The sequence below is a fragment of the Amblyraja radiata genome, unplaced genomic scaffold (assembly GCF_010909765.2).
Source record: "Amblyraja radiata isolate CabotCenter1 unplaced genomic scaffold, sAmbRad1.1.pri S43, whole genome shotgun sequence".
Classification (NCBI taxonomy): domain Eukaryota; kingdom Metazoa; phylum Chordata; class Chondrichthyes; order Rajiformes; family Rajidae; genus Amblyraja; species Amblyraja radiata.
The window spans coordinates 730,406-756,052 of record NW_022630150.1 but is presented as its reverse complement, the minus strand read 5'-3'; the positions used below and the strand labels follow the sequence as shown (position 1 = coordinate 756,052).

The window sequence follows — 25,647 nt, the reverse complement described above, 5'->3', positions numbered from 1 at the left end:
GAGAGACGGTGTGTGTGAGAGCGTGTGTGTGAGAGCGCGTGTGTGTGAGCGTGTGTGTGAGAGCGTGCGTGTGAGAGCGTGTGTGTGAGAGTGTGTGAGAGCGTGTGTGTGAGAGCGTGTGTGAGAGCGTGTGTGTGTGAGCGTGTGTGTGTGAGCGCGTGTGTGTGAGCGTGTGTGTGAGAGTGTGTGTGTGTGAGCGTGTGTGTGAGAGTGTGTGTGTGAGAGTGTGTGTGTGAGCGTGTGTGAGAGCGTGTGTGTGAGTGTGTGTGTGAGAGTGTGTGTGTGAGCGTGTGTGAGAGCGTGTGTGTGAGTGTGTGAGAGCGTGTGTGTGAGAGTGTGTGAGAGCGTGTGTGTGAGCGTGTGTGTGAGAGTGTGTGTGTGAGAGCGCGTGTGTGTGAGCGTGTGTGTGAGAGTGTGTGTGTGAGAGTGTGTGTGTGAGCGTGTGTGTGAGAGCGTGTGTGTGAGAGCGTGTGTGTGAGAGTGTGTGAGAGCGTGTGTGTGAGAGCGTGTGTGTGTGAGCGTGTGTGTGAGAGCGTGTGTGTGAGCGCGTGTGTGAGAGCGTGTGTGTGAGCGTGTGTGTGAGAGCGTGTGTGTGAGAGCGTGTGTGTGAGAGCGTGTGAGAGCGTGTGTGTGAGCGTGTGTGTGAGAGCGTGTGTGTGAGAGCGCGTGTGTGAGAGCGCGTGTGCGAGTGTGTGTGTGAGAGCGTGTGTGTGAGAGCGTGTGTGTGTGAGCGTGTGTGTGAGCGTGTGTGTGAGAGTGTGAGAGCGCGTGTGTGAGAGCGTGTGTGAGAGCGCGTGTGTGTGAGCGCGTGTGTGAGAGCGTGTGTGTGTGAGCGTGTGTGTGAGCGTGTGTGTGAGCGTGTGTGAGAGTGTGTGAGAGCGTGTGTGAGCGCGTGTGTGTGAGCGCGTGTGTGTGAGCGTGTGTGTGAGTGTGTGAGAGCGTGTGTGTGAGAGCGTGAGTGTGAGAGCGTGAGTGTGAGAGTGTGTGTGTGTGTGTGTGTGTGAGAGCGTGTGTGTGAGAGCGCGTGTGTGTGAGCGTGTGTGAGAGCGTGTGTGTGAGCGTGTGTGAGAGCGTGTGTGTGAGCGTGTGTGAGAGCGCGTGTGTGTGAGCGCGTGTGTGAGAGCGCGTGTGTGAGCGTGAGTGTGAGTGTGAGAGCGTGTGTGTGTGAGAGCGTGTGTGTGTGAGAGCGTGTGTGTGAGAGCGTGTGTGTGAGAGTGTGTGTGAGAGCGTGAGTGTGAGCGTGTGTGTGAGAGCGTGTGTGTGTGAGCGTGTGTGAGAGCGTGTGTGTGAGAGCGTGTGTGAGAGAGCGTGTGTGAGAGAGCGTGTGTGTGAGAGCGTGTGTGTGAGAGTGTGTGAGAGTGTGTGTGAGAGCGTGAGTGTGAGCGTGTGTGTGAGCGTGTGTGTGAGCGTGTGTGTGAGAGCGTGTGAGAGCGTGTGTGAGAGCGTGAGTGTGAGCGTGTGTGTGAGAGTGTGTGTGAGAGCGTGTGTGTGAGCGTGTGTGAGAGCGTGTGTGAGAGCGTGTGTGTGAGAGTGTGTGAGAGCGTGTGTGTGAGCGTGTGTGTGAGCGTGTGTGTGAGAGAGTGTGTGTGTGAGCGTGTGTGTGAGCGTGTGTGTGAGCGTGTGTGTGAGAGCGTGTGTGTGAGAGCGTGTGTGTGAGAGCGTGTGTGAGAGCGTGCGTGTGTGAGCGTGTGTGAGCGTGTGTGAGAGCGTGTGTGAGAGTGTGTGAGAGCGTGTGTGTGAGAGCGTGTGTGTGAGTGTATGAGCGTGTGTGTGAGAGCGTGTGTGTGAGAGCGTGTGTGTGAGAGCGTGTGTGTGAGAGTGAGTGTGAGCGTGTGTGTGTGAGCATGTGTGTGAGAGCGTGTGTGTGAGAGCGTGTGTGAGAGCGTGTGTGAGAGCGTGTGTGTGTGAGCGTGTGTGAGAGAGCGCGTGTGTGAGTGTGTAGAGGGGATAGTGTTAGCGTGCGGGGATCGCTGGTCGGCGCGGACCTGGTGGGCCGAAGGGCCTGTTTCCGCGCTGTATCTCTGAACTGAACCAAGCAGAGTGCAATTCGTTTAGCATTTCTTTGACAAATACATGAATAAGTAAGTACCTGAAGTTGGGGGCAGAGGCCCACTCCAGAGATAAGCAAGCGAGGTCCACAGCAGCGTAGGCCATGAGGAAGAAGATCGTGACGATCCCAGCGATGGTGTTCAGCTTCCCTGCAAACAGCACGAACTGGAAGAGAAAAAAAAAAGCCAAGGATTTGCGGAGGTGGGAATCCCAGTTCAGTTTGTTGTCACGCGTGGAAGGACATTATTGTGTACAGTTTTGGTCTCCTAATCTGAGGAAAGACATTCTCGCCACAGAGGGAGCACAGAGAAGGTTCACCAGACTGATTCCTGGGATGGCAGGACTTTCATATGAAGAAAGGCTGGATAGACTCGGCTTGTACACGCTAGAATTTAGAAGATTGAGGGGGGATCTTATAGAAACGTACAAAATTCTTAAGGGGTTGGACAGGCTAGATGCAGGAAGATTGTTCCCGATGTTGGGGAAGTCCAGAACAAGGGGTTCACAGTTTAAGGATAAGGGGGAAGTCTTTTAGGACCGAGATGAGAAAATCATTTTTTACACAGAGAGTGGTGAATCTGTGGAATTCTCTGCCACAGAAGGTAGTTGAGGCCACACAGTTCATTGGCTATATTTAAGAGGGAGTTAGATGTGGCCCTTGTGGCTAAAGGGATCAGGGGGTATGGAGAGAAGGCAGGTACAGGATACTGAGTTGGATGAGCAGCCATGATCATATTGAATGGCGGTGCGGACTCGAAGGGCCGAATGGCCTCTACTCCTGCACCTATTTTCTATGTTTCTGTGACATCCTTGTGATTGAGGCAGTGCAGTGTAGGCTCACCAGATTGATCCCTGGGATGGCGGGACTGTCATATGAGGAAAGATTGAAAAGACTAGGCTTGTATTCACTGGAGTTTAGAAGGATGAGGGTGGGGGGATCTTATAGAAACATATAGAATTATAAAAGGACTGGACAAGCTAGATGCAGGGAAAAATGTTCCCAATATTGGGCGAGTCTAGAACCAGGGGCCACACACACCCTTTCGAAAGGAGACGAGGAAACACTTTTTCACACAGAGAGTTGCGAGTCTGTGGAATTCTCTGCCTCAGAGGGCGGTGGAGGCCGGTTCTCTGGATGCTTTCAAGAGAGAGCTAGATAGGGCTCTTAAAGATAGTGGAGTCAGGGGATATGGGGAGAAGGCAGGAACGGGGTACTGATTGGGGATGATCAGCCATGATCACATTGAATGGCGGTGCTGGCTCGAAGGGCCGAAGAGGCCTACTCCTGCACCTATTGTCTATGTTTCTGTGTTTAAGAAAGAACTGCAGATGCTGGAAAAAAAATCGAAGGTAGACAAAAATTCTGGAAAAACTCAGCGGGTGCAGCAGCATCTATGGAGCGAAGGAAATAGGTGACGTTTCGGGCCGAAACCCTTCTTCACGCTGATCGTTTCGGCCTGAAACGTTGCCTATTTCCTTCGCTCCATAGATGCTGCTTCACCCGCTGAGTTTCTCCAGCATTTTTGTCTAACTTCTATGTTTCTATGATATTTTTAAGGCAGAGATAGATAGATTCCCGATTAGTGCGGGTGTCTGAGGTGATGGGGAGAAGGCAGGAGAATGGGGTTGGAAGGGAGAGATAGATCAGCCTTGATTGAATGGCAGAGTGGACTCGATGGGCCGAATGGCCTAATTCTGCTCCTATTACGGAAAAAAAAAAAAAAAAAAAAGAGTCTTACACTCCAGACTCACCTGAACCAAGAGCCAGGTGTAGAGGACTGCCACCCAGGGGTTACCTGTCTTGGACGTTCTCTTGGCTGGGGACAGCAATACACCTACGTGGAAAGCAGGGAAGTTATTCAGCTTATCCCAACTTTCTTGGCGTCTCACACTCATAAGGTTATAACCGAGATAAGAGTAAAATTAAGCCATTCGGCCCAGAGGAGATTTACTAGAATGTTGCCTGGGTCTCAGCACCTAAGTTACAGAGAAAGGTTGAACAAGTTAGGTCTTTATTCTTTGGAGCGCAGAAGGTTCAGGGGGGACTTGATAGAGGTCTTTAAAATGATGAGTGGGATTGACGTGGATAAGCTTTTTCCATTGAGAGTAGGGAAGATTCAAACAAGAGGACATGATTTGTGAATTAAGGGACAAAGGTTTAGGGGTAACATGAGGGGGAACGTCTTTACTCAGAGAGTGGTAGCTGTGTGGAATGGGCTTCCAGTGGAAGTGGTGGAGGCAGGTTCGATTTTATCATTAAAAAATAAATTGGATAGGTATATGGACGGGAAAGGAATGGAGGGTTATGGTCTGAGTGCAGGTAGATGGGACTAGGGGAGAATAAGTGTTCGGCACGGACTTGAAGGGTCGAGATGGCCTGTTTCCGTGCTGTAGTTGTTATATGGTTATATGGTTTAGACTACTCTGCCATTCAATCATGGCTGATCTATCTCTCCCTCCTAACCCCATTCTCCTGCCTTCTCCCCATAACCCCTGACACCCGCACTAATCAACAATCTATCTATCTCTGCCTTGGTGGGTCACGGTGGCGCAGCGGTAGATTTGATGCCTGACAGCGAATGCAGCGCCGGAGACCCGGGTTCGATCCCGACTGCGGGCGCTGTCTGTACGGAGTTTGCACGTTCTCCCCGTGGGTTTTCTCCGGGATCTTCGGTTTCCTCCCACACTCCAAAGACGTGTGGGGTTTGTAGATTAATTGGCTTGGTGTAAATGTAAAAATTGTCCCTAGTGGGTGTAGGATAGTGTTAGTGTGCGGGGATCGCTGGTCGGCGCGGACCCGGTGGGCCGAAGGGCCTGTTTCCGCGCTGTACCTCTAAACTAAATATCTACCGACAGCCTCCACAGCCTTCTGCGGCAATGAATTCCAGATTCACTGCCCTCTGACCAAAGTTAGTTTTGAAAAAATGTATTATTGTAAATAATTTAATACATTTCTTTTTGTAAAGAAAAAAAAAATTCTTAAAGGATTTGGGAAAGGAAGTGAATGAAATTGCTGAGCAAATCCAAGGCAGCTACAGTTTAGTATAGAGTTGAAATATACTATTCACAAAAGGTCACGAACGATGGTAACATTTCTGCAGGTCACCCCAATGAAGTGCAAACACGTTCGGTCAATCCCTTTAAATCTTCTTCGTAAATAGCAGTATAATGTGGATAAGTGTGAGGTTATCCACTTTGGTGTCAAAAACAGGAAAGCAGACTATTATCTGAATGGTGACCGATTAGGAAAAGGGGAGATGCAACGAGACCTGGGTGTCATGGTACACCAGTCATTGAAAGTAGGAATGCAGGTGCAGCAGGCAGTGAAGAAAGCCAATGGTATGTTAGCATTCATAGCAAAAGGATTTGAGTATAGGAGCAGGGAGGTTCTACTGCAGTTGTACAGGGTCTTGGTGAGACCACACCTGGAGTATTGCGTACAGTTTTGGTCTCCTAATCTGAGGAAAGACATTCTTGCCATAGAGGGACCGCAGAGAAGGTTCACCAGACTGATTCCTGGGATGTCAGGACTTTCATATGAAGAAAGACTGGATAGACTCGGCTTGTACTCGCTAGAATTTAGAAGATTGAGGGGGGATCTTATAGAAACTTACAAAATCCTTAAGGGGTTGGACAGGCTAGATGCAGGAAGATTGTTCCCGATGTTGGGGAAGTCCAGAACAAGGGGCCACACAGTTTAAGGATAAGATGGAAGTCTTTTAGGACGGAAATGAGAAAAACATTTTTTTTCACACACAGAGAGTGGTGAATCTGTGAAATTCTCTGCCACAGAAGGTAGTTGAGGCCACAGTTCATTGGCTATATTTAAGAGGGAGTTAGATGTGGCCCTTGTGGCTAAAGGGATCAGGGGGTATGGAGAGAAGGCAGGTACAGGATACCGAGTTGGATGATCAGCCATGATCATATTGAATGGCGGTGCAGGCTCGAAGGACCGAATGGCCTACTCCTGCACCTATTTTCTATGTTTCTATGATATTTTTAAGGCAGAGATAGATAGATTCTTGATTAGTGCGGGTGTTGGGGGTTCTGGGGAGAAGGCAGGAGAATGGGGTTAGGAGGGAGAGATAGATCAGCCATGATTGAATGGCGGAGTAGACTTGATGGGCTGACTGGCCTAAAGGGCCTGTCGCACTTGCCGATTTTTTTCGGCGACTGCCGGCATCATATCAATGTCGCCAAAAGATTTTGAACGTTTCAAATTCCATCGGCGGCAAAAATAATGTCAATATGTCATCGCGCCACGTATTTTTTCGGTGACCTGATACGTCAACGATGTCGGCAGTCGCTGAAAAAAAATCGCCAAGTACGACAGGCCCTTAATTCTGCTCCCGACACTTGATATGATGCCGGCAGGAGAGAGGAACCTGCTCCTTTATACATCAAAGGAGACATGGTGGAGAGAGTCACTGGCTTTAAGTTCCTGGGAATAAACATCTCCCAGGACCTTAAATGGCAAATGAACACCGTCACTCTCGTGAAGAAGTCACATCAGCGGCTGTATTTCCTGAGGTCTCTGCGGAGAGCAAACGTCTCACAGCCGCTGCTGTTGTCCTTCTACCGATGCGCCGTGGAGAGTATCCTCTCCTATGGAATCCTGGTGTGGTTTGCTAGCTGTACTGTGGCTGAGAGGAGGGCGCTGCAGGGAATTATAAAAACTGCGCAGAACATTACAAACGCCCAACTGCCCTCCTTGGATGACATATATAGGGCCCGATGCTTGCGCCGGGCCACAAATATCAAGCAGGACACATCCCACCCTGCCAACCACCTTTTCACTCTGCTACCCTCTGGGAGGCGATTCAGGACTCTGAAGGCTCGCACCGGTAGACTAAAGAATAGTTTCTACCCATGTGCGATAAAAGAGCTAAATTCCAACAGAGAATGCTGGGGGAGGAAAATGTAATTCTAAGAAATGCCGCCAAATTCTTTTAAATTCTTTTAAATTCTTTTAAAATACCTATTTATTTTTACTAATAAGTGTACATATGTGTCAATGGTTGTCGTGTTTGTATTTTTTTTTTAACCGGAGGAGATGTAATGGAATTTCGTTGCACAGTATTGTGCAATGACAATAAACGTATTCATTCATTCATTCATTCATTCATTCGAACACGTCTCGAGACTCGATGGACAGGGAGTTGGCTCACCAAACAGGTCGTCCCAAGCCAGGGCGTGTAGGATCCGCGACGCTCCGATCAGAGTGCTCATGGAGGCGGAGAGCGAAGCCCCGTACACCCCGATGACCACGAACGGCGGCCAGATATTGATCTGCCGGAAGAAGCCGTAATCTTCTTGGAGAAGGACCCTGGACAGAGACGGACTTTTCTCAAACACGTTTCAGAATGCGCTGGTGAAAAGTCACAGAGAGCGCAGAGCGTGCAAACGGGCGGCATTAGCAGGGAAACATAGAACACAGGAACACAGACGCAGGAGTAGGCCATTCGGCCCTTCGAGCCAGCACCGCCATTCAAGACGATCATGGCTGATCATCCAAAATCAGTTCCCCGTTCCTGCTTTTCCCCCTCAAATTGCTTTAGCCCGAAGAGCTAAATCTAAAGGGCCTGTCCCACTTGCCGATTTTTTCGGAGACTGCCGACGTCATATAGTTGTTGCCAAAAGATTTAAAACATTTCAAAATCCAGCGGCAAAAAATACCGCAAATTTTTCGGTGACCCGATACATCAGTTAATGATGCCGGCAGTCGCTGAAAAAAATCGCCACCTGCGACAGGCCCTTGACCGTTGCAGTGAATTGGCCTCCACTGCCTTTTGTGGCAGAGAATTCCACACATTTCGAACTCTCTGGGAGAAAAGGATTTAAACCCTTTATCTGTACACTAGTAATCATGTGTAGCCTTCTCGCTGACTGGATAGACAATAGACGCAGGAGTAGAGGCCATTCAGCCCTTCGAGCCAGCACCGCCATTCAATGTGATCACGGCTGATCATCCCCAATCAGTACCCCGTTCCTGCCTTCTCCCCATATCCCCCGACTCTGCTATCTTTCAGAGCCCTATCTAGCTCTCTTTTGAAAGTATCCAGAGAACCGGCCTCTGAGGCAGAGAATTCCACAGACTCACAACTCTCTGTGAGAAAAAGGGTTTCCTCGTCTCCGTTCCAAATGGCTTACCCCTTGTTCTTAAACTGTGTGTGGCCCCCGATTCTGGACTCCCCCAACATCAGGAACATGTTTCCTGCCTCTAGCGTGTCCAAACCCTTAATAATCTTATATGTTTCAATAAGATACCCTCTCATCCTTCTAAACTCCAGAGTGTACAAGCCCAGTCCAGCATTTTGTGTCTATCTATGTAGCAAACTAAACAGGTCGATAAACCTAGGATGGACAGCAAATACTGGCCCTGCCATTAAGTTCACATCCTGTGACCTAATACTACAAATTCTTTCCAATTATTCCACTGTTAAGGCCACAGTTAAGGCAATAATTTTACTAGAAACATAGACAATAGGTGCAGGAGGAGGCCATTCGGCCCTTCGAGCCAGCACCGCCATTTATTGTGATCATGGCTGATCGTCCCCTATCAATAACCCGTGCCTGCTTCTCCCCGTATCCCTTGACTCCACTAGCCCCTAGAGCTCTATCCAACATATGGGTACTGCTACATTCAAGCCACGAGGGTCTGTCCCACTTGGCAATTTTTCCGCAACAAAAAGCTTTTTCACTGCACCTCGGTACATGCAACAATAATCTGGATGCACGGGTTTTCAAACTTCCAAAGCTCTTGCCCGGAGGGAGAGGGGAGGAGAGAGAGTGCTTGGGTTTCCCCTCTTCTCATTCCTGGGCACCTCCCCCACCCCCACCTCGCACGCCCAAAAACCGCTCCTCAAAATGGCGGCGCATCTTACCTGTCGCAGGTGAAGCTGACCATGAGGAAGAGGAGCAGGTACACCAGCAAGGTGTATATCACCGCAATGATGGTCCCTTTAGGAATGGCATAGCTGGGATTCTTCAGATCGCCTGCGAAACAGAACAGCAAGAGGTCGCCCAAAGGCCAGAGACACAGTGACTCAATAGACAATGGACAATAGGTACAGGAGTAGGCCATTCGGCCCTTCGAGCCAGCACCGCCATTCAATATGATAGACAATAGACAATAGGTGCAGGAGTGGGCCATTCGGCCCTTCGAGCCAGCACCGCCATGCACTGCGATCATGGCTGATCATCCACAATCAGTACCCCGTTCCTGCCTTCTCCCCATATCCCCTGACTCCGCTATCTTTAAGAGCTCCGTCTAACTCTCTCTTGAAAGAAGCATCCAGAGAACCGGCCTCCACCGCCCTCCGAGGCAGAGAATTCCACAGATTCACAACTCTCAGGGTGAAAAAAGTGTTTCCTCGTCTCCGTTCTTAAATGACTGACCCATTACTCCCAATCCCAATCCGACCTTTCTGTCCTGGGCCTCCTCCATGGCCAGAGTGAGTCCCACCGCAAATTGGAGGAGCAGCACCTCATATTCCGCTTGGCTAGTTTACACCCCAGCGGTATAATAATAATAATAATAATAATGGATGGGATTTATATAGCGCCTTTCTAATACTCAAGGCGCTTTACATTGCATTATTCATTCACTCCTCAGTCACACTCGGTGGTGGTAAGCTACTTCTGTAGCCACAGCTGCCCTGGGGCAGACTGACGGAAGCGTGGCTGCCAATCTGCGCCTACGGCCCCTCCGACCACCACCAATCACTCACACACATTCACACACACTTCTCCAATTTCAGGTAGTCCCTGCTTTCTCCTCCCCTTCCCAGCTCTCCCACAGCCCACTGGCTCCACCTCTTCCTTTCTTCTTTCCCCCCCACCCCCACATTAGTCTCAAGAAGGGTCTCGACCCGAAACGTCGCCTATTTCCTTCGCTCCTCACCCGCTGAGTTTCTCCAGCATTTTTGTCTACCTTCGAACTATAGGCAGGTGGTTGTTTACCTGACATGTTGGATCCGGCCATGATGCCGGTACAGCCGTTAAACATCACCGCAAACACCGTGGCAAACGTCATGACGGAGCCAGTGGTGTAATCCACGGAGTAATCGTCTGCAAGGCAAAACAAACGTTAGTCGAAAGGGCCTTCATTTACTCGTTTATGCCTAATTCGAGGAAGGACATTCTTGCTATTGAGGGAACCCAGCGTAGGTTCACCAGGCTAATTCCCGGGATGGCGGGACTGTCATATGCTGAGAGAATTCAGCGGCTGGGCTTGTACACTCTGGAGTTTAGAAGGATGAGAGGGTATCGCATTGAAACATATAAGATTGTTAAGGGTTTGGACACGCTAGAGGCAGGAAACATGTTCCCGATGTTGGGGGAGTCCAGAACCAGGGGCCTCATTGAAACATATAAGATTGTTAAGGGCTTGGACACGCTAGAGGCAGGAAACAAACATGTTCCCGATGTTGGGGGAGTCCAGAACCAGGGGCCACACACACAGTTTAAGAATAAGGGGTTTAAGCCATTTAGAACGGAGACGAGGAAACACTTTTTCTCACAGAGAGTGGTGAGTCTGTGGAATTCTCTGCCTCAGAGGGCGGTGGAGGCAGGTTCTCTGGATACTTTCAAGAGAGAGCTGGATAGGGCAGAGTCCGGAACCAGGGGGCCACACACACAGACTTAGAATAAAGGGGAGGCCATTTAAGACTGAGGTGAGAAAAAACTTTTTCACCCAGAGAGTTGTGAATTTGTGGAATTCCCTACCACGGAGGCCAAATCACTGGATGGATTTAAGAGAGAGTTAGATAGAGTTCTAGGGGGTAGTGGAATCAAGGGATATGGGGAGAAGGCAGGAACGGGTTATTGATTGGGGACGATCTGCCATGATCAGAGTGAATGGCGGTGCTGGCTCGAAGGGCCGAATGGTCTCCTCCTGCACCTATTTTCTGTTTCTATGACTGGCTGTAGTGCCCAGGTCAGCTCGCGAATCCCAGGACTGGATATCGCGCCCAGTTCACGAACATATAACCATATACTCAGCCATGATCATATCGAATGGCGGTGCAGGCTCGCAGGGCCGAATGGCCTACTCCTGCACCTATTTTCTATGTTTCTATAACAATTTCAGCACGGAAACAGGCCATCTCGGCCCTTCTAGACCGTGTCGAACCCTGACTCTCACCTAGTCCCATCTACCTGCACTCAGACCATAACCCTCCATTCCTTTCCCGTCCATATACCTATCCAATTTATTTTTAAATGATAAAATCGAACCTGCCTCCACCACTTCCACTGGAAGCTCATTCCACACAGCTACCACTCTCTGAGTAAAGAAGTTACCCCTAAACTTCTGACCCTTAATTCCCAAATCATGTCCTCTTGTTTGAATCTTCCCTACTCTCAATGGGAAAAGCTTATCCACGTCAATCCCTCTCATCATTTTAAAGACCTTGATCAAGTCCCCCCTTAACCTTCTGCGCTCCAAAGAATAAAGACCTAACTTGTTCAACCTTTCGCTGTAACTTAATAATAATAATAATGGATGGGATTTATATAGCGCCTTTCTAATACTCAAGGCGCTTTACATCGCATTATTCATTCACTCCTCAGTCACACTCGGTGGTGGTAAGCTACTTCTGTAGCCACAGCTGCCCTGGGGCAGACTGACGGAAGCGTGGCTGCCAATCTGCGCCTACGGCCCCTCCGACCACCACCAATCACTCACACACATAGTTGCTGAAACCCAGGCAATATTCTAGAACGAACACGACCAACATTACCGCTGGAGTTTACGGGCCGCGGATCTGGAGAAGGTTGTACACTCACCCATGAAGTTGCGTTTCAGCGTGGCCAGGTTGAATCCTGTGTAGTTGGTGAGGATGGTATGGCTGGTGTTACCCGACTGCTTGACGATCCAGATGGTCTTGGGGGCGACGGCGAAGAAGCTGACGAAGATGGTGATGAGGACCACGTGGACCATCAGGAAGATGAGGAAGCTGGTCTTGGCGTAGATCTGAGCTCCGACCAGGCAAACCAGCAGGCAGAGCAGCAGGATGGCAGATGCGTACAGGACATCGTACAAGTAGCTCTGCGGGAGAACGTGGACGCCTCTGTGCCCCGGTTCTGCTGCGAGAGGTAATAGTATAACAGGGGGAAAGCAGAGAGAACAACTCATCCTAATCTGAGGAAAGACATTCTTGCCATAGAGCGAGTACAGAGAAGGTTCACCAGACTGATTCCTGGGATGGCAGGACTTTCATATGAAGAAAGACTGGATAGACTCGGCTTGTACTCGCTGGAATTTAGAAGATTGAGGGGGGATTGAGGGCCGACAGATGGCACAATGGGCTAAGTGTTCGGCTGGCAACCGGAAGGTAGCCGGTTCGAATCCCGCTTGGAGTGCATACTGTCGTTGTGTCCTTGGGCAAGACACTTCACCCACCTTTGCCTGTGTGTGAATGTGTGAATGTGTGTGAATGTGTGTGAGTGATTGGTGGTGGTCGGAGGGGCCGTAGGCGCAGATTGGCAGCCACGCTTCCGCCAGTCTGCCCCAGGGCAGCTGTGGCTACAGAAGTAGCTTACCACCACCGAGTGTGACTGAGGAGTGAATGAATAATGCGATGTAAAGCGCCTTGAGTATTAGAAAGGCGCTATATAAATCCCATCCATTATTATTATTATCTTATAGAAACTTACAAAATTCTTAAGGGGTTGGACAGGCTAGATGCAGGAAGATTGTTCCCGATGTTGGGGAAGTCCAGAACAAGGGGTCACACAGTTTAAGGATAAGAGGGAAATATTTTAGGACCGAGATGAGAAAAAAAAAATTCATACAGAGAGTGGTGAATCTGTGGAATTCTCTGCCACAGAAGGTAGTTGAGGCCACAGTTCATTGGCTATATTTAAGAGGGAGTTAGATGTGGCCCTTGTGGCTAAAGGGATCAGGGGGTATGGAGAGAAGGCAGGTACAGGATACTGAGTTGGATGATCAGCCATGATCATATTGAATGGCGGTGCAGGCGCGAAGGGCCGAATGGCCTCTACTCCTGCACCTATTTTCTATGTTTCTATTTGTAGGAGGAGGAAAGGGAAATAGACAAAGGAGTAGGCCATTCGGCCCTTCGAGCCAGCACCGCCATTCAATGTGATCATGGCTGATCATCCACAATCAGTACCCCGCTCCTGCCTTCTCCCCATATCCCCTGACTCCGCTATCTTTAAGAGCCCTATCTAGCTCTCTCTTGAAAGCATCCAGAGAACCGGCATCCACTGCCCTCTGCGGCAGAGAATTCCACAGACTCACAACTCTCTGTGAGAAAAAGTGTTTCCTCGTCTCCGTTCTAAATGGTTCGCCCCTTATTCTTAAACTGCGTGGCCCCTGGTATGGACAAGAGAGAGCTAGATAAGGCTCTTAAAGATAGCGGAGTCAGGGGATATGGGGAGAAGGCAGGAACGGGGTACTGATTAGGGATGATCAGCCATGATCATATTGAATGGCGGTGCTGGCTTGAAGGGCCGAATGGCCTCTACTCCTGCACCTATTGTCTATTGTCTACGTGGTCCTTTTTCCTCACGTTCAAACAGCGGGGAGACGCAAATCTTTCCACGCCACAGGAGCGGACTCACCTGCGTTTGGGAGCTCTCCGAACACATCCAGGACAGCTTCCACCAATCCCAGGATGTAAACGGCACAGGAGCAGACGTTGGCGAGGAAGAACATCAGCCCGATACTCCCGCCGAACTCTGGGCCTAACGTCCGGCTAATCATAACTGGGAAAGTCGAGCGTTAAGGAAAACAAGAGCGGAAACCGACCAACCAACGGCGCGGAGGGTAGACACAAAATGCTGGAGTAAAGGGCCAGTCCCACTTGGCGATTTTTTCGGCGATTTATCCGTGTCGCCAAAAGGTTTTGAACTTTTCAAAATCCAGTGGCGGCAAACAATATGTTGCGGTACTTGGAAAAACGGCGCGCACCAATACGTGATCGCGCTGCTTCACCGAGTCATAGGTCATCATACGCGTCAGCCATCACCACCGAGTCACACGTCGTCACGCCGCGTATTTTTCGGTGTCCCTGATACGCCAGTCAATCGGCAATAAAAAAAAAAGTTTTTAAAATAAAATAATTTTTTTTTTTTTTTTTTAAATCGTCAAATGGGACAGGCCCTTAACTCAGCGGGAACGCCAGTCGCACTTGCCCCGCAAGTTTGGCCCGCATCCCTCCAAACAGCTCTTACCAAAGATCCTATAGCGAGCAAGATAGACCACTCGACGAAAAAGACGTAGTACGGTCATGGGCAGATTCACGGGTAATTTTCGGCCCCATTTCCGTAACCGGCTTCCGTCTCCGCACCAAAGATCCCGTAGGGTACTAGCGCGGAGACGGAAGCCGGTTACGGAAACATCCTCGTAAAAATAAAAGTCCTTTGGGAAAAATCTTCTCATTTTCAGAATTTTAATTTATCAACACAAACTGTTCCCCCGCAACGTTGATTACACTGCGAGTCTGGTCGAGTCGGGTTACTAAAATGGATGAAAAAAAGGCCCACGTTCCGCTCCGTTGCGTACTACACGTCAGCCCATTGCATTTAGCAGGAGTGGTCTACTTGTTCGGCTATAGGATCTCTGGTTCTTGCCGACTTAACGAGAGATTGAGATGGTGAATGGGTGACAGAGTCGCCTCAAACCTCCGGAGCCTTAGCCCTAGAGCAGGGGTGGGGAACCTCTTCATTGTGGAAGGATGCTTTAACTTAGTTTGCTCTAATCTAATAAGGCCGCATCCAAGAAAATTCAATTAGATATAGGATTATTTTGTTGAATCTTTTTTTACTCTTTGGTATTTTAAATACATTTGTTTTAAGATTAAAATTAAAATAATAAAAGACAAACAAAAACATATTAATAAAAATAAAAGGATTTGTTCTACAAAATTTGGATCCATTCAAAAGGCCGCACTTTATGGCCTAGAAGGCCGCATGCAGCCTGTCCCACTTTCACGACCGAATTCTCGGCCTTTTTTTAAAAACTCGTGGACATTTTTCATCAGGCTAGAAAAAACGCCCCGGCCTACTTGATGCCACGAGTACCTACGACCAGCATCACGGCCTACCTACGACCTCGTGACGACCATACTGCGAGTATGAGTCAAGGGCAAACTCGGCAGAGGTCGTGAATTAGGTCGTGTAAGTGGGACAGGCCGTTTAAGGCCGCAGGTTCCCCTGGTCTAGATGGACAGGATAGGGTGCAGGAAGCAACTGGTTAGGTAAGGTCGGGGGGGGGTGGGGGGGTGGGGGGGGGTGGAGGGAGGGGGAGGGGGAAGGGGGGGGGGGGGGGGAGTTCATCCCAGCCACGGGTACCATGTAATCCCGTGCTACCAGCTCCATGGTCGGATAATCGGCGACTAAACCGTCTCCCCCACCTGGTTCACCAGGTGAGGAGGGGGCTGTGGACCCCCAGCAGGACCAAAAACAAGACCTGTCAAAGGGCGGATGAGCTCCTAGCGAGCCCACGGCCGTCCACACTCCAGGAGAAGTTGCGATCGCTGTCGGACACGGCATTGTAAGGAACGATGATAAAACATGAAATCTCCTCGCTTCTCAAACATGTTCCCGATGTTGGGGGAGTCCAGAACCAGGGGCCACACACACACACACAGTTTAAGAATAAGGGGTCGGCCATTTTGAACGGAGACGAGGAGACGTCTTTTCCCACACTTGGCAAAAGGATACAGTAGGCTCCGCCGCCCCTCACCGCCCCGTTGGTAGAGATGGCGCAGACCGATAACACGGTCAGACTGATGATGACGTAGGCGACCACCAGCATCAGCAGCGACTCCAGGAACCCTGCCTGGCCAATCACAAAACCTGCGGGGGGGGGGGAGAGGGGTGGATGTGGGGGGAGGAGAGGGGGGGGAAGAGAGAGAGATCCAAAAATTCTTGTAAGAGATTAATCTTATTCATTGCTATTTTCTCACACAGACAATGCTGCACATAAAGAAAGAATACAGCCATAACAGTAATAAATAAATTTAAACATAAAAACATCCCCCCACAATGGTTCCCATTATGAGGGAAGGCACGAAGTCCAGTCCCCATCCCATGTCCACCCATAGTCGGGCCTATTGAGGCCTCCGCAGTTGCCTTTACGGAGGCCCGATGTTCCAGGCCGTTCTCGCCGGGTGATGGTGCTCTGGCGTCGGGAGTATCCTCTCAGCGGCTTGGGACACCTGGAACGGCCGCTTCCCTTACCGGAGGCTGCGGCTTCCGAAGCCAACAAGGCCGCGCCGGTGGGGAATCGCCTCAGCGCAGAGGGAGAAGAGGAGGGAAGAGACAGTAACCCTAAGATTTTTGCCTCCACCACAGTGAGGAGGTGTTTGGAGGATACACTGTGGTGGATGTTAATTTGTGTTTATTGTTGTTTATTATTGTATGATTGTATGTATGACTGCAGGCAGGAAATTTCGTTCAGACCGTAAGGTCTGAATGACAATAAAGGTATTCAATTCAATTCAATTCAATTCTAACGCACGTCTGCTAGAGATATGGTCGTTCTAGCTTTCGTTTAAACTTCGCAAGAGCTTGCGAGATGGTGACGGAGTTGTGAAAGAAAAAGGCCGCCGTGCGAGGTCACACACGTGACCAGCCCCCCCCCCCTTGACCTCTGACCCTAAACAAACACGGTCAACATGACATATAAAACTAAAGGGGGCGCCGTCCTGTGCAGCTGTTAGTTTTTCACTCTTTTTTTTTTTAATTTGTAGTGAGTTTTAGTGTTTTGTTTTTGGAGGTCTAGTCTTCTTTATGTGGGGGGGGGGGGGGTGGAGGGGAGGAAGGGGGAAACTACTTTTCAGGGTCCCTACCTGGTCGGAGAGGCAGCTTTTCTCCGGGCTGCAATTTCGACCCGTCCTCGCGGCCTAGCAGCGGGCCTGGAGCGGCGTTTCCTGTCGCGGACCGCCCAGAACCTCGGCTTCGGCGGCGGCGCAGCGCTGGAGCGCTATCGCGGAGCGATGCCTTGCCCGGGTGGCCGCGCAAGAACTCCGGTGAGCTGGAGACCGCCGAGAAAAAACATCGCTGAGCTGTGGGTCTGTGGAGCGGCCAGCTGCGGGCGACGGCGCCGAACTTCACATCGGGAGCCTGGGATCTCTCGATGAGATCGCCAGTGGTGGAGCTCCAACCGGCGCGGCCTTGTTGGCTTCGGAAGCCGCGGCCTCCGGTAAGGGAAGCGGCCGTTCCAGGGTTCCCAAGCCGCTGAGAGGATACTCCCGACGCCGGAGAAGCATCACCCGGCGAGAACGGCCTGGAACATCGGGCCTCCGTAAAGGCAACTGTGGAGGCCTCAATAGGCCCGACTATGGGTGGACATGGGATGGGGACTGGACTTGGTGCCTTCCCTCATAATGGGAACCATTGTGGGGGGATGTTTTTATGTTTAACTTTCTTTATTACTGTTACGTCTGTTTTCTTTCTTTATGTACTGCATTGGCAAGAAGCATTTCACTACACCTAGGTGTATGTGTGACCAATAAAATAACCTTTGAACCTTTGATATAAACATTTCACTTGATAAACTTAAGAATCATATACACACACACACACACACACATATATATACAGTACAAAAAAACTATATATACCCGGAATGCTTCCAGAATTAGACAAGTCTTCCACAATGGTACACAAAAATGCTGGAGAAACTCAGCGGGTGCAGCAGCATCTATGGAGCGAAGGAAATAGGTGACGTTTCGGGCCGAAACCCTTCTTCATAGTCTTCCACTATGTTTGGTCGCACACGTGACTAAGAATGGCCCATCAGGTGACGTTTCGGGGCGAGATCCTTCTTCAGTAGAAGGGTCTCGGCCCGAAACGTCGCCCATTTCCTTCGCTCCATAGATGCTGCCTCACCAGCCGAGTTCCTCCAGCATTTTTGTCCACCTTCGATTTTTTTCCCAGCATCTGCAGTTCCTTCTCTCGGACCCCTACAGGTGCACAGTAGAGAGCATGCTGACCGGTTGAATCGTGGCTTGGTTCGGCAACTTGAGCGCCCAGGAGCGGAAAAGGCTGCAGAAAGTTGTGAACATTGCTCAGCCCATCACCGGCTCTGACCTCCCCACCATCGAGGGGATCTATCGCAGTCGCTGCCTCAAAAAGGCTGGCAGCATCATCAAGGACCCACACCATCCTGGCCACACACTCATCTACCCGCTACCATCGGGTAGAAGGTACAGGAGCCTGAAGACTGCAACAACCAGGTTCAGGAATAGCTACTTCCCCACAGCCATCAGGCTGTTAAACTCAACGCAAACAATCTCTGAACTATAACAGCCTAGATTCAAGATTCAAGTGAGTTTATTGTCATGTGTCCCTGACAATAGGACAATGACATTCTTGCTTTGCTTCAGCACACAGAACATAGTAGGCATGAATACAGAACAGATCAGTGTGTCCATATACCATTAGATAAATATATACACACATGAATAAATAAACTGATAAAGTGCAAATGACAGATAATGGGCTATTAATGTTCCGAGCCAGGTTTAATAGCCTGATGGCTGTGGGGAAGTAGCTATTCCTGAACCTGGTTGTTGCAGTCTTCAGGCTCCTGTACCTTCTACCTGAAGGTAGCAGGGAGATGAGTGTGTGGCCAGGATGGTGTGGGTCCTTGATGATACTGCCAGCCTTTTTGAGGCAGCGACTGGGATAAATCCCCTCGATGGAAGGAAGGTCAGAGCCGATGATGGACTGGGCAGTGTTTACTACTTTTTGTAATCTTTTCCTCTCCAGGGCGCTCAAATTGCCGAACCAAGCCATGATGCAACCGGTCAGCATGCAGCAACCTATCTGTTTATATTTAGTGTGTATATATCTGGTCTATGGTCTATAGACGCACGGAACTTTTATCTCCTGTTCTGTATTATGTTTACATATTCTGTTGTGCTGCAGCAAGCAAGAATTTAATTGTCCTATCTGGGACATATGGCAATAAAACTCTCTGGACTCTCTCTTGATTTATCAGTGTTCCTGCACCCATGCCATTACATAAATAGGGCCCAGCCCTCTTTATAGGAGGTTGTAAAGATATTATTGTGTTTGCTTGCACATGGCAGCAGTTGTCAAGGCCACGGGTGCATAATGTCCTTAGAAGACAAGGCTCTGTTGAGAAGAGTCCAGTCACAAGTGGCTTATTCACCCATCTCCCAAAACAGAACACAAATGATGTTTCTCGGTGTGTTTTGTGTGGGGGGTGGTGAGGGGGAAACCGTTTTGGTCGCCTCCCCCGTGGCCTAACAGCAAGGATCGGCTCGGCCTTTCCCGGAGACGCGCCTGGGGCTTCAGCGGCGGGTGCAGCGTGGACTCTCGGCGTGGAGCTGTTGAGCCCTCGCTGGAGGGGAGCGCTCCGTTTCGCTGGCCCGGGGCAGCCGGCAGCCTGAAGCCGCGGTCTGCACAGCTCCAGCTGGCGTGGCGTCTGCAGCCCGGGATCCCTCGTGGGGGACCCAGAGGAAGAGGAAGCCATCACTGCCGGCCCGCGGCCAACTTCTACCGCGGGTGCGGCATGGACTTAACATCACCCCTGGAGGGGAGCTTCGACCGCCGGCCCTGCGGTCTGCGGTGCTTCTGGCTGCGGCGCGGCGGGAACCTTAAATCTTCAACCGCCGGCATGCGGCCTACACCAACCTGAAGCCGCGGTCTCCGGTGGGGAAGAGCCGGTCCTGGACTTACCTTGCCTTTGACTTTGTCCCTTACCATCTGGACGCCCGCAGCAACGGCTGCGGAGGGTGGAGTTCCCGACCACGGGGGAAAATGGAGGAGGACTGGCCAAGTTCTGTGCCTTCCACCACAGTGATGAATGCTGTGGTGGATGTTTGTGTTACATTTTTATTGTGGTTGTGTGTTCTTTATTATTGTACCGCTGCTGACAACCCAAAATACCACCGACCCTGGTTGCGTGGCAAATAAATTCTATCAATCAATCAATCAAATCCTTGCATGTTGCTGAACAGGTAACTGATCCATCGTTCCTGCAACCAGAGAGCGGCCTTGAGCTATTATCAACCTCGGGTATCCCCCCCCCTCCCCTCGACTCCATCCAAGGACCCAAGCGGTCTTTCCAGGTGCGGCAGAGGCTCACCTGCACCTCCTCCAACCTCATCTATTGCATCATCATCACTGCTCTAGGTGTCACCTGCTCTACATCGGTGAGACCAAGCGCAGGCTTGGCGATCGCTTTGCCCAACACCTCCACTCGGTTCGCAATAACCGACCTGATCTCCCGGTGGCTCAGCACTTCAACTCCCCCCTTCCCGAAGCACGGAGCGGGGATCGAACCGACAACCCATGCGCGACCCAGTCAACTGACTGCAGCCCCACGGAGAGGCTCGAGCTAGTCTGGGTCTCCCTGCTGTGATCCCAGCACCAACTACAGAACACGAACATGCACACGCACACACACACATATACAGGCATCACACACACATATATATATACAGGCATCACACACACATACATATATACAGGCATCACACACACATACATATATACAGGCATCACATACACACACGCACATATATATACAGGCATCACACACACATATATATACAGGCATCACACACACACATATACAGGCATCACACACATACCCATACACACACACACATATACAGGCATCACACACACACATACAGGCATCTCACACACACACACAGGCATCACACACACACATATATACAGGCATCACACACACATATATATATACAGGCATCACACACACAGGCATCACACACACACACATATAGGCATCCCACACAAACACACACATACATATATATATATACAGGCATCACACACATATAAACAGGCATCACACACACACATATATACAGGCATCACACACACACATATATACAGGCTTCACACACACACACATATATACAGGCATCACATACACACGCACATATATATATATATACAGGCATCACACACACATATATATATATACAGGCATCACACACACACATATATACAGGCATCACACACACACATATATACAGGCATCACACACATATATATATATATACAGGCGTCTCACACACACACACACATATACAGGACACACACACACACACACACACACACACACACACACACACACACACACACACACACACACACACACACACACACACACACACACACACACACACACACACACACACACACACCACACACATCACACACACACAGGCATCACACACACACACACACACACAGGCATCTCACACACACACAACTATCCTTGTGACCTCTCCACTGATACAGGGCCAGCGAGCAATGTGACTGAATCACATGTCGGGAGCTCCCACAACAATGAGGCCATTGACAGCGAGTTGCCAAACCCTCGTCGTGGACTCTCGCCTCGGGCAGGGCAGCATTAATGCCCACGAATAAATGAGTCACTTCAAACCACCAGCAAGGATACAGATTAGTGCCGGGAGGGACTGCTCGGTTACAGTGCAATATCAGGCGATATACAGAGCCATTATCGGTCTAGTCTAAGGTCGAGACCTTTCTTCAGTCTGCGAGTCGGGGGGAGGGGAAACTAGAGATACCGAAAAGTACACAGAGCACTAGGGTGTGAAAAGGACAGATCAAAGCAGAGGATGCTCAAGGAAAAATATGGTTTTCGACAGCTTACAAACCCAGCGGTATGAATATTGTAGACATACACAAAGCTGGAGTAACTCAGCGGGACTGGCAGCATCTTTGGAGAGAAGGAATAGGAGACGTTTCGGGTCGACTCCATTATTAAGGGCCTCAGCCTGAAACGCCACCCACCCCTTCTCTCCAGAGATGCTGCCTGTCCCGCTGAGTTACTCCGGCTTTTTTGCATCTATCTTCGGTTTAAACCAGCATCTGCAGTTGCTTCCTATGCAGTAGGAATATTGATTTCTCCAACTCCAAGTAACCCTTGCTTTCCCTCTGTCCCTCTCTCTCTCTCTCCCTCTCTCTCTCTCTCACACTCTCTCTCTCCGCCCCTCCCCCACCACAAGTTTCTCCTAGTTTTTCTGTTTTCCGATTTATGTTAATGTTTGTATGCCTCAGTGCTAGGCAAGGGGGAAGCATTTCCTGGAACAAGGGTCTCGACCAGAGACGTCACCCATACCTTCTCTCCAGAGATGCTGCCTGTCCCACTGAGTATACATAGAAACATAGAAAATAGGTGCAGGAGTAGAGGCTATTCGGCCCTTCGAGCCTGCACCGCCATTCAATATGATCATGGCTGATCATCCAACTCAGTATCCTGTACCTGCCTTCTCTCCATACCCCCTGATCCCTTTAGCCACAAGGGCCACATCTAACTCCCTCGGAAATATAGCCAATGAACTGCGGCCTCAACTACCTTCTGTGGCAGAGAATTCCACAGATTCACCACTCTGTGTGAAAAATGTTTTTCTCATCTCGGTCCTAAAAGATTTCCCACTTATCCTTAAACTGTGTGACCCCTTGTTCTGGACTTCCCCAACATCGGGAACAATCTTCCTGCATCTAGCCTGTCCAACCCCTTAAGGATTTTGTAAGTTTCTATAAGATCCCCCCTCAGTCTTCTAAATTCTAGCGAGTACAAGCCGAGTCTATCCAGTCTTTCTTCATATGAAAGTCCTGACATCCCAGGAATCAGTCTGGTGAACCTTCTCTGTACTCCCTCCATGGCAAGAATGTCTTTCCTCAGATTAGGAGACCAAAACTGTACGCAATACTCCAGGTGTGGTCTCACCTGGAGTATTACTTACTGAGTATATAGGGGCTGTCCCACTGCGGAGACCTAATTGGCGAGTTTAGAAGAGTTTGCCCTCGACTCATACTCGCAGCACGGTCGACACGAGGTCCTAGGAGGTCTTTGTAATTCTCCTTCATGCTCGAGAGTGGTCTCCGCGTACTCGAGGCCTCAGCTAGGTCGCGGAGTTTTTTTCCAACATGCTGAAAAATGCCCGCTAGTTTAAAAAAAAAGTCGCCATGGAAAATAATCGATACTTTTTATGACCTGCATGGATTTGAAGGGCCGAAGGGCCAGTTTCTGTGCTGTACAACAGACTCGTGTACGTTTAGTTTTTAAGCTTTGAGATACAGCTTTGGCCCACAGAGTCCGAAGAGCATATAGGAGCAAAGAGGTCCTTCTGCAGTTGTACAGAGCCCTAGTGAGACCACACCTGGAGTATTGTGTGCAGTTTTGGTCCCCTAATTTGAGGAAGGACATTCTTGCTATTGAGGGAGTGCAGCGTAGGTTTACAAGGTTAATTCCCGGGATGGCGGGACTGTCATATGCTGAGAGAATGGAGCGGCTGGGCTTGTACACTATGGAGTTTAGAAGGATGAGAGGGCATCTCATTGAAACATATAAGATTGTTAAGGGCTTGGACACGCGAGAGGCAGGAAACATGTTCCCGATGTTGGGGGAGTCCAGAATCAGGGGCCACACATAGTTTAAGAATAATGGGTAAGCCATTTCGAACGGAGAGTTGTGAGTCTGTGGAATTCTCTGCCTCAGAGGGCGGTGGAGGCCGGTTCTCTGGATGCTTTCAAGAGAGAGCTAGATAGGTCTCTTATAGATAGCGGAGTCAGGGGAGAAGGCAGGAACGGGGTACAGATTGGGGATAATCAGCCATGATCACATTGAATGGTGGTGCTGGCTCAAAGGGCCGAATGGCCTACTCCTGCATCTATTGTCTATTGTCTATTGATATGGGGAGAAGGCAGGAACGGGGTTACTGATTGGGGATGATCAGCCATGATCACATTGAATGGCGGCGCTGGCTCGAGGGACTGAATGGCCTGCTCCTGCACCTATTGTCTATTGTCTAACTTACATATTAGGGATAATTTGTAGAAGTCAATTGACTGACCTACAAACCTGCACGTCTTTGGAATGTGGGAGAAAACCCCACGCAGGAGAACGTGCAAACTCCGCACAGGCAGCACCCCGCAGTCAGGATCGAACCCGGGTCTCTGGCGCGGAGAGGCAGCGGCTCTACCCGCTGTGCCACCCTGAGGCCATGATGTCTTGGTGAATTATCATCACTCAAGTAGATTCTCTCCTCAACATGGCAAACTGGCTTGGCAAGGAAGTTTGTGGTTTAGCCAGGATTCATTATCTCACCGGGTGGTGGGGGTGGGGGGGGGGGGGGAGAACAGTTCACGAACAGGTCTGCCAACTCATCGCAGAGAGAGCCCAGCGAGAGAGACAGACATATATATAAAGGCATCACACACACACACACACACACATATATATATACAGGCATCACACACACACACACACACACACACAGGCCACACACACACACACACACACACACATATACAGGACACACACACACATACAGGCATCACACACACACATATATACAGGCATCACACACACACACACACACACATATACAGGCATCACACACACACACACAGGCATCACACACACACACAGGCCACACACACACACACACATACAGGACACACACACGTACACACACACACACACACACACACACACACACACACCTCCTGTAGCACAGAGCTATCACTGAACGACTTAGTCGAGTGGTTGCGGGCTGAATCAATAGACAATAGGTGCAGGAGTGGGCCATTCGGCCCTTCGAGCCAGCACCGCCATTCACTGATCATCCCCAATCAGTACCCCGTTCCTGCGTTCTCCCCATATCATGAGGGGGGGATCTTATAGAAACATACAAAATTCTTAAGGGGTTGGACAGGCTAGATGCAGGAAGATTATTCCCGATGTTGGGGAAGTCCAGAACAAGCGGCCACACACACACAGTTTAAGGATAAGGGGGAAATCTTTTAGGACCGAGATGAGAAAATCATTTTTCACACAGAGAGTGGTGAATCTGTGGAATTCTCTGCCACAGAAGGTAGTTGAGGCCACACAGTTCATTGGCTATATTTAAGAGGGAGTTAGATGTGGCCCTTGTGGCTAAAGGGATCAGGGGGTATGGAGAGAAGGCAGGTACAGGATACTGAGTTGGATGATCAGATTGAATGGCGGTGCAGGCTCGAAGGGCCGAATGGCCTCTACTCCTGCACCTATTGTCTATGTTTCTATGTTTCTATGTATCCCCTGACTCCGCTATCTTTAAGAGCCCTATCTAGCTCTCTCTTGAAAGTATCCAGAGAACCGGCCTCTGTATGTCTGTATGGTCGTGAGAGGTCTCAAAAGAATCGTAGCTTCTATCTGGTCCCCGCTGGATTTTCAACATGTTGAATATTTCTGCGGGCTATGACGGGTGCCACCAGTCTCCTGTACAGGTCGCGTAAGTGGGACAGGCCCTTAATGATACACTGCCTCGTGGCAAGAGTTCCTTACTGATCTGAAGCAAGGCCCGTACCACTAAACTGTGCAGAGTCAACATTTACATTCTCCAAAACTATGACGACTCTTTGAATACACCCTATTTTCTGAGCAGGCCTTCGGAAATGTTATAACGAGAGCTATGGAAATACGTTTCATTTAGCATTCAAAACTCACATAGCTCGGGGATATGGCAACAATGACTGTAAGATGACATCATGTCGTGATATCAAGCGGACCATGCCCAGAAACAGGTGGGAAGTAGCGAGGGGGAAAAA

The 25,647-nt window shown here is 49.8% G+C and overlaps 1 protein-coding gene across 1 annotated transcript in view; it reads right to left on the bottom strand.

The window, feature by feature from the left end:
- Window positions 1–2,040: 2,040 nt before the first annotated feature.
- slc12a9 (solute carrier family 12 member 9) overlaps window positions 2,041–25,647 on the bottom strand; it is a gene marked incomplete at its 3' end in the record, with an annotated part of 28,536 nt that continues 4,929 nt past the window's right edge. Inside the window, exons 2-9 of the mRNA XM_033016316.1 lie at window positions 15,742–15,876; window positions 13,639–13,782; window positions 11,839–12,138; window positions 10,012–10,119; window positions 8,934–9,045; window positions 7,218–7,375; window positions 3,802–3,884; window positions 2,041–2,214 (exon numbers count right to left, since the gene is read on the bottom strand). Coding sequence (XP_032872207.1) covers window positions 2,041–2,214; window positions 3,802–3,884; window positions 7,218–7,375; window positions 8,934–9,045; window positions 10,012–10,119; window positions 11,839–12,138; window positions 13,639–13,782; window positions 15,742–15,876 — 1,214 coding nt within the window. The remainder of the gene's footprint in view (window positions 2,215–3,801; window positions 3,885–7,217; window positions 7,376–8,933; window positions 9,046–10,011; window positions 10,120–11,838; window positions 12,139–13,638; window positions 13,783–15,741; window positions 15,877–25,647) is intronic.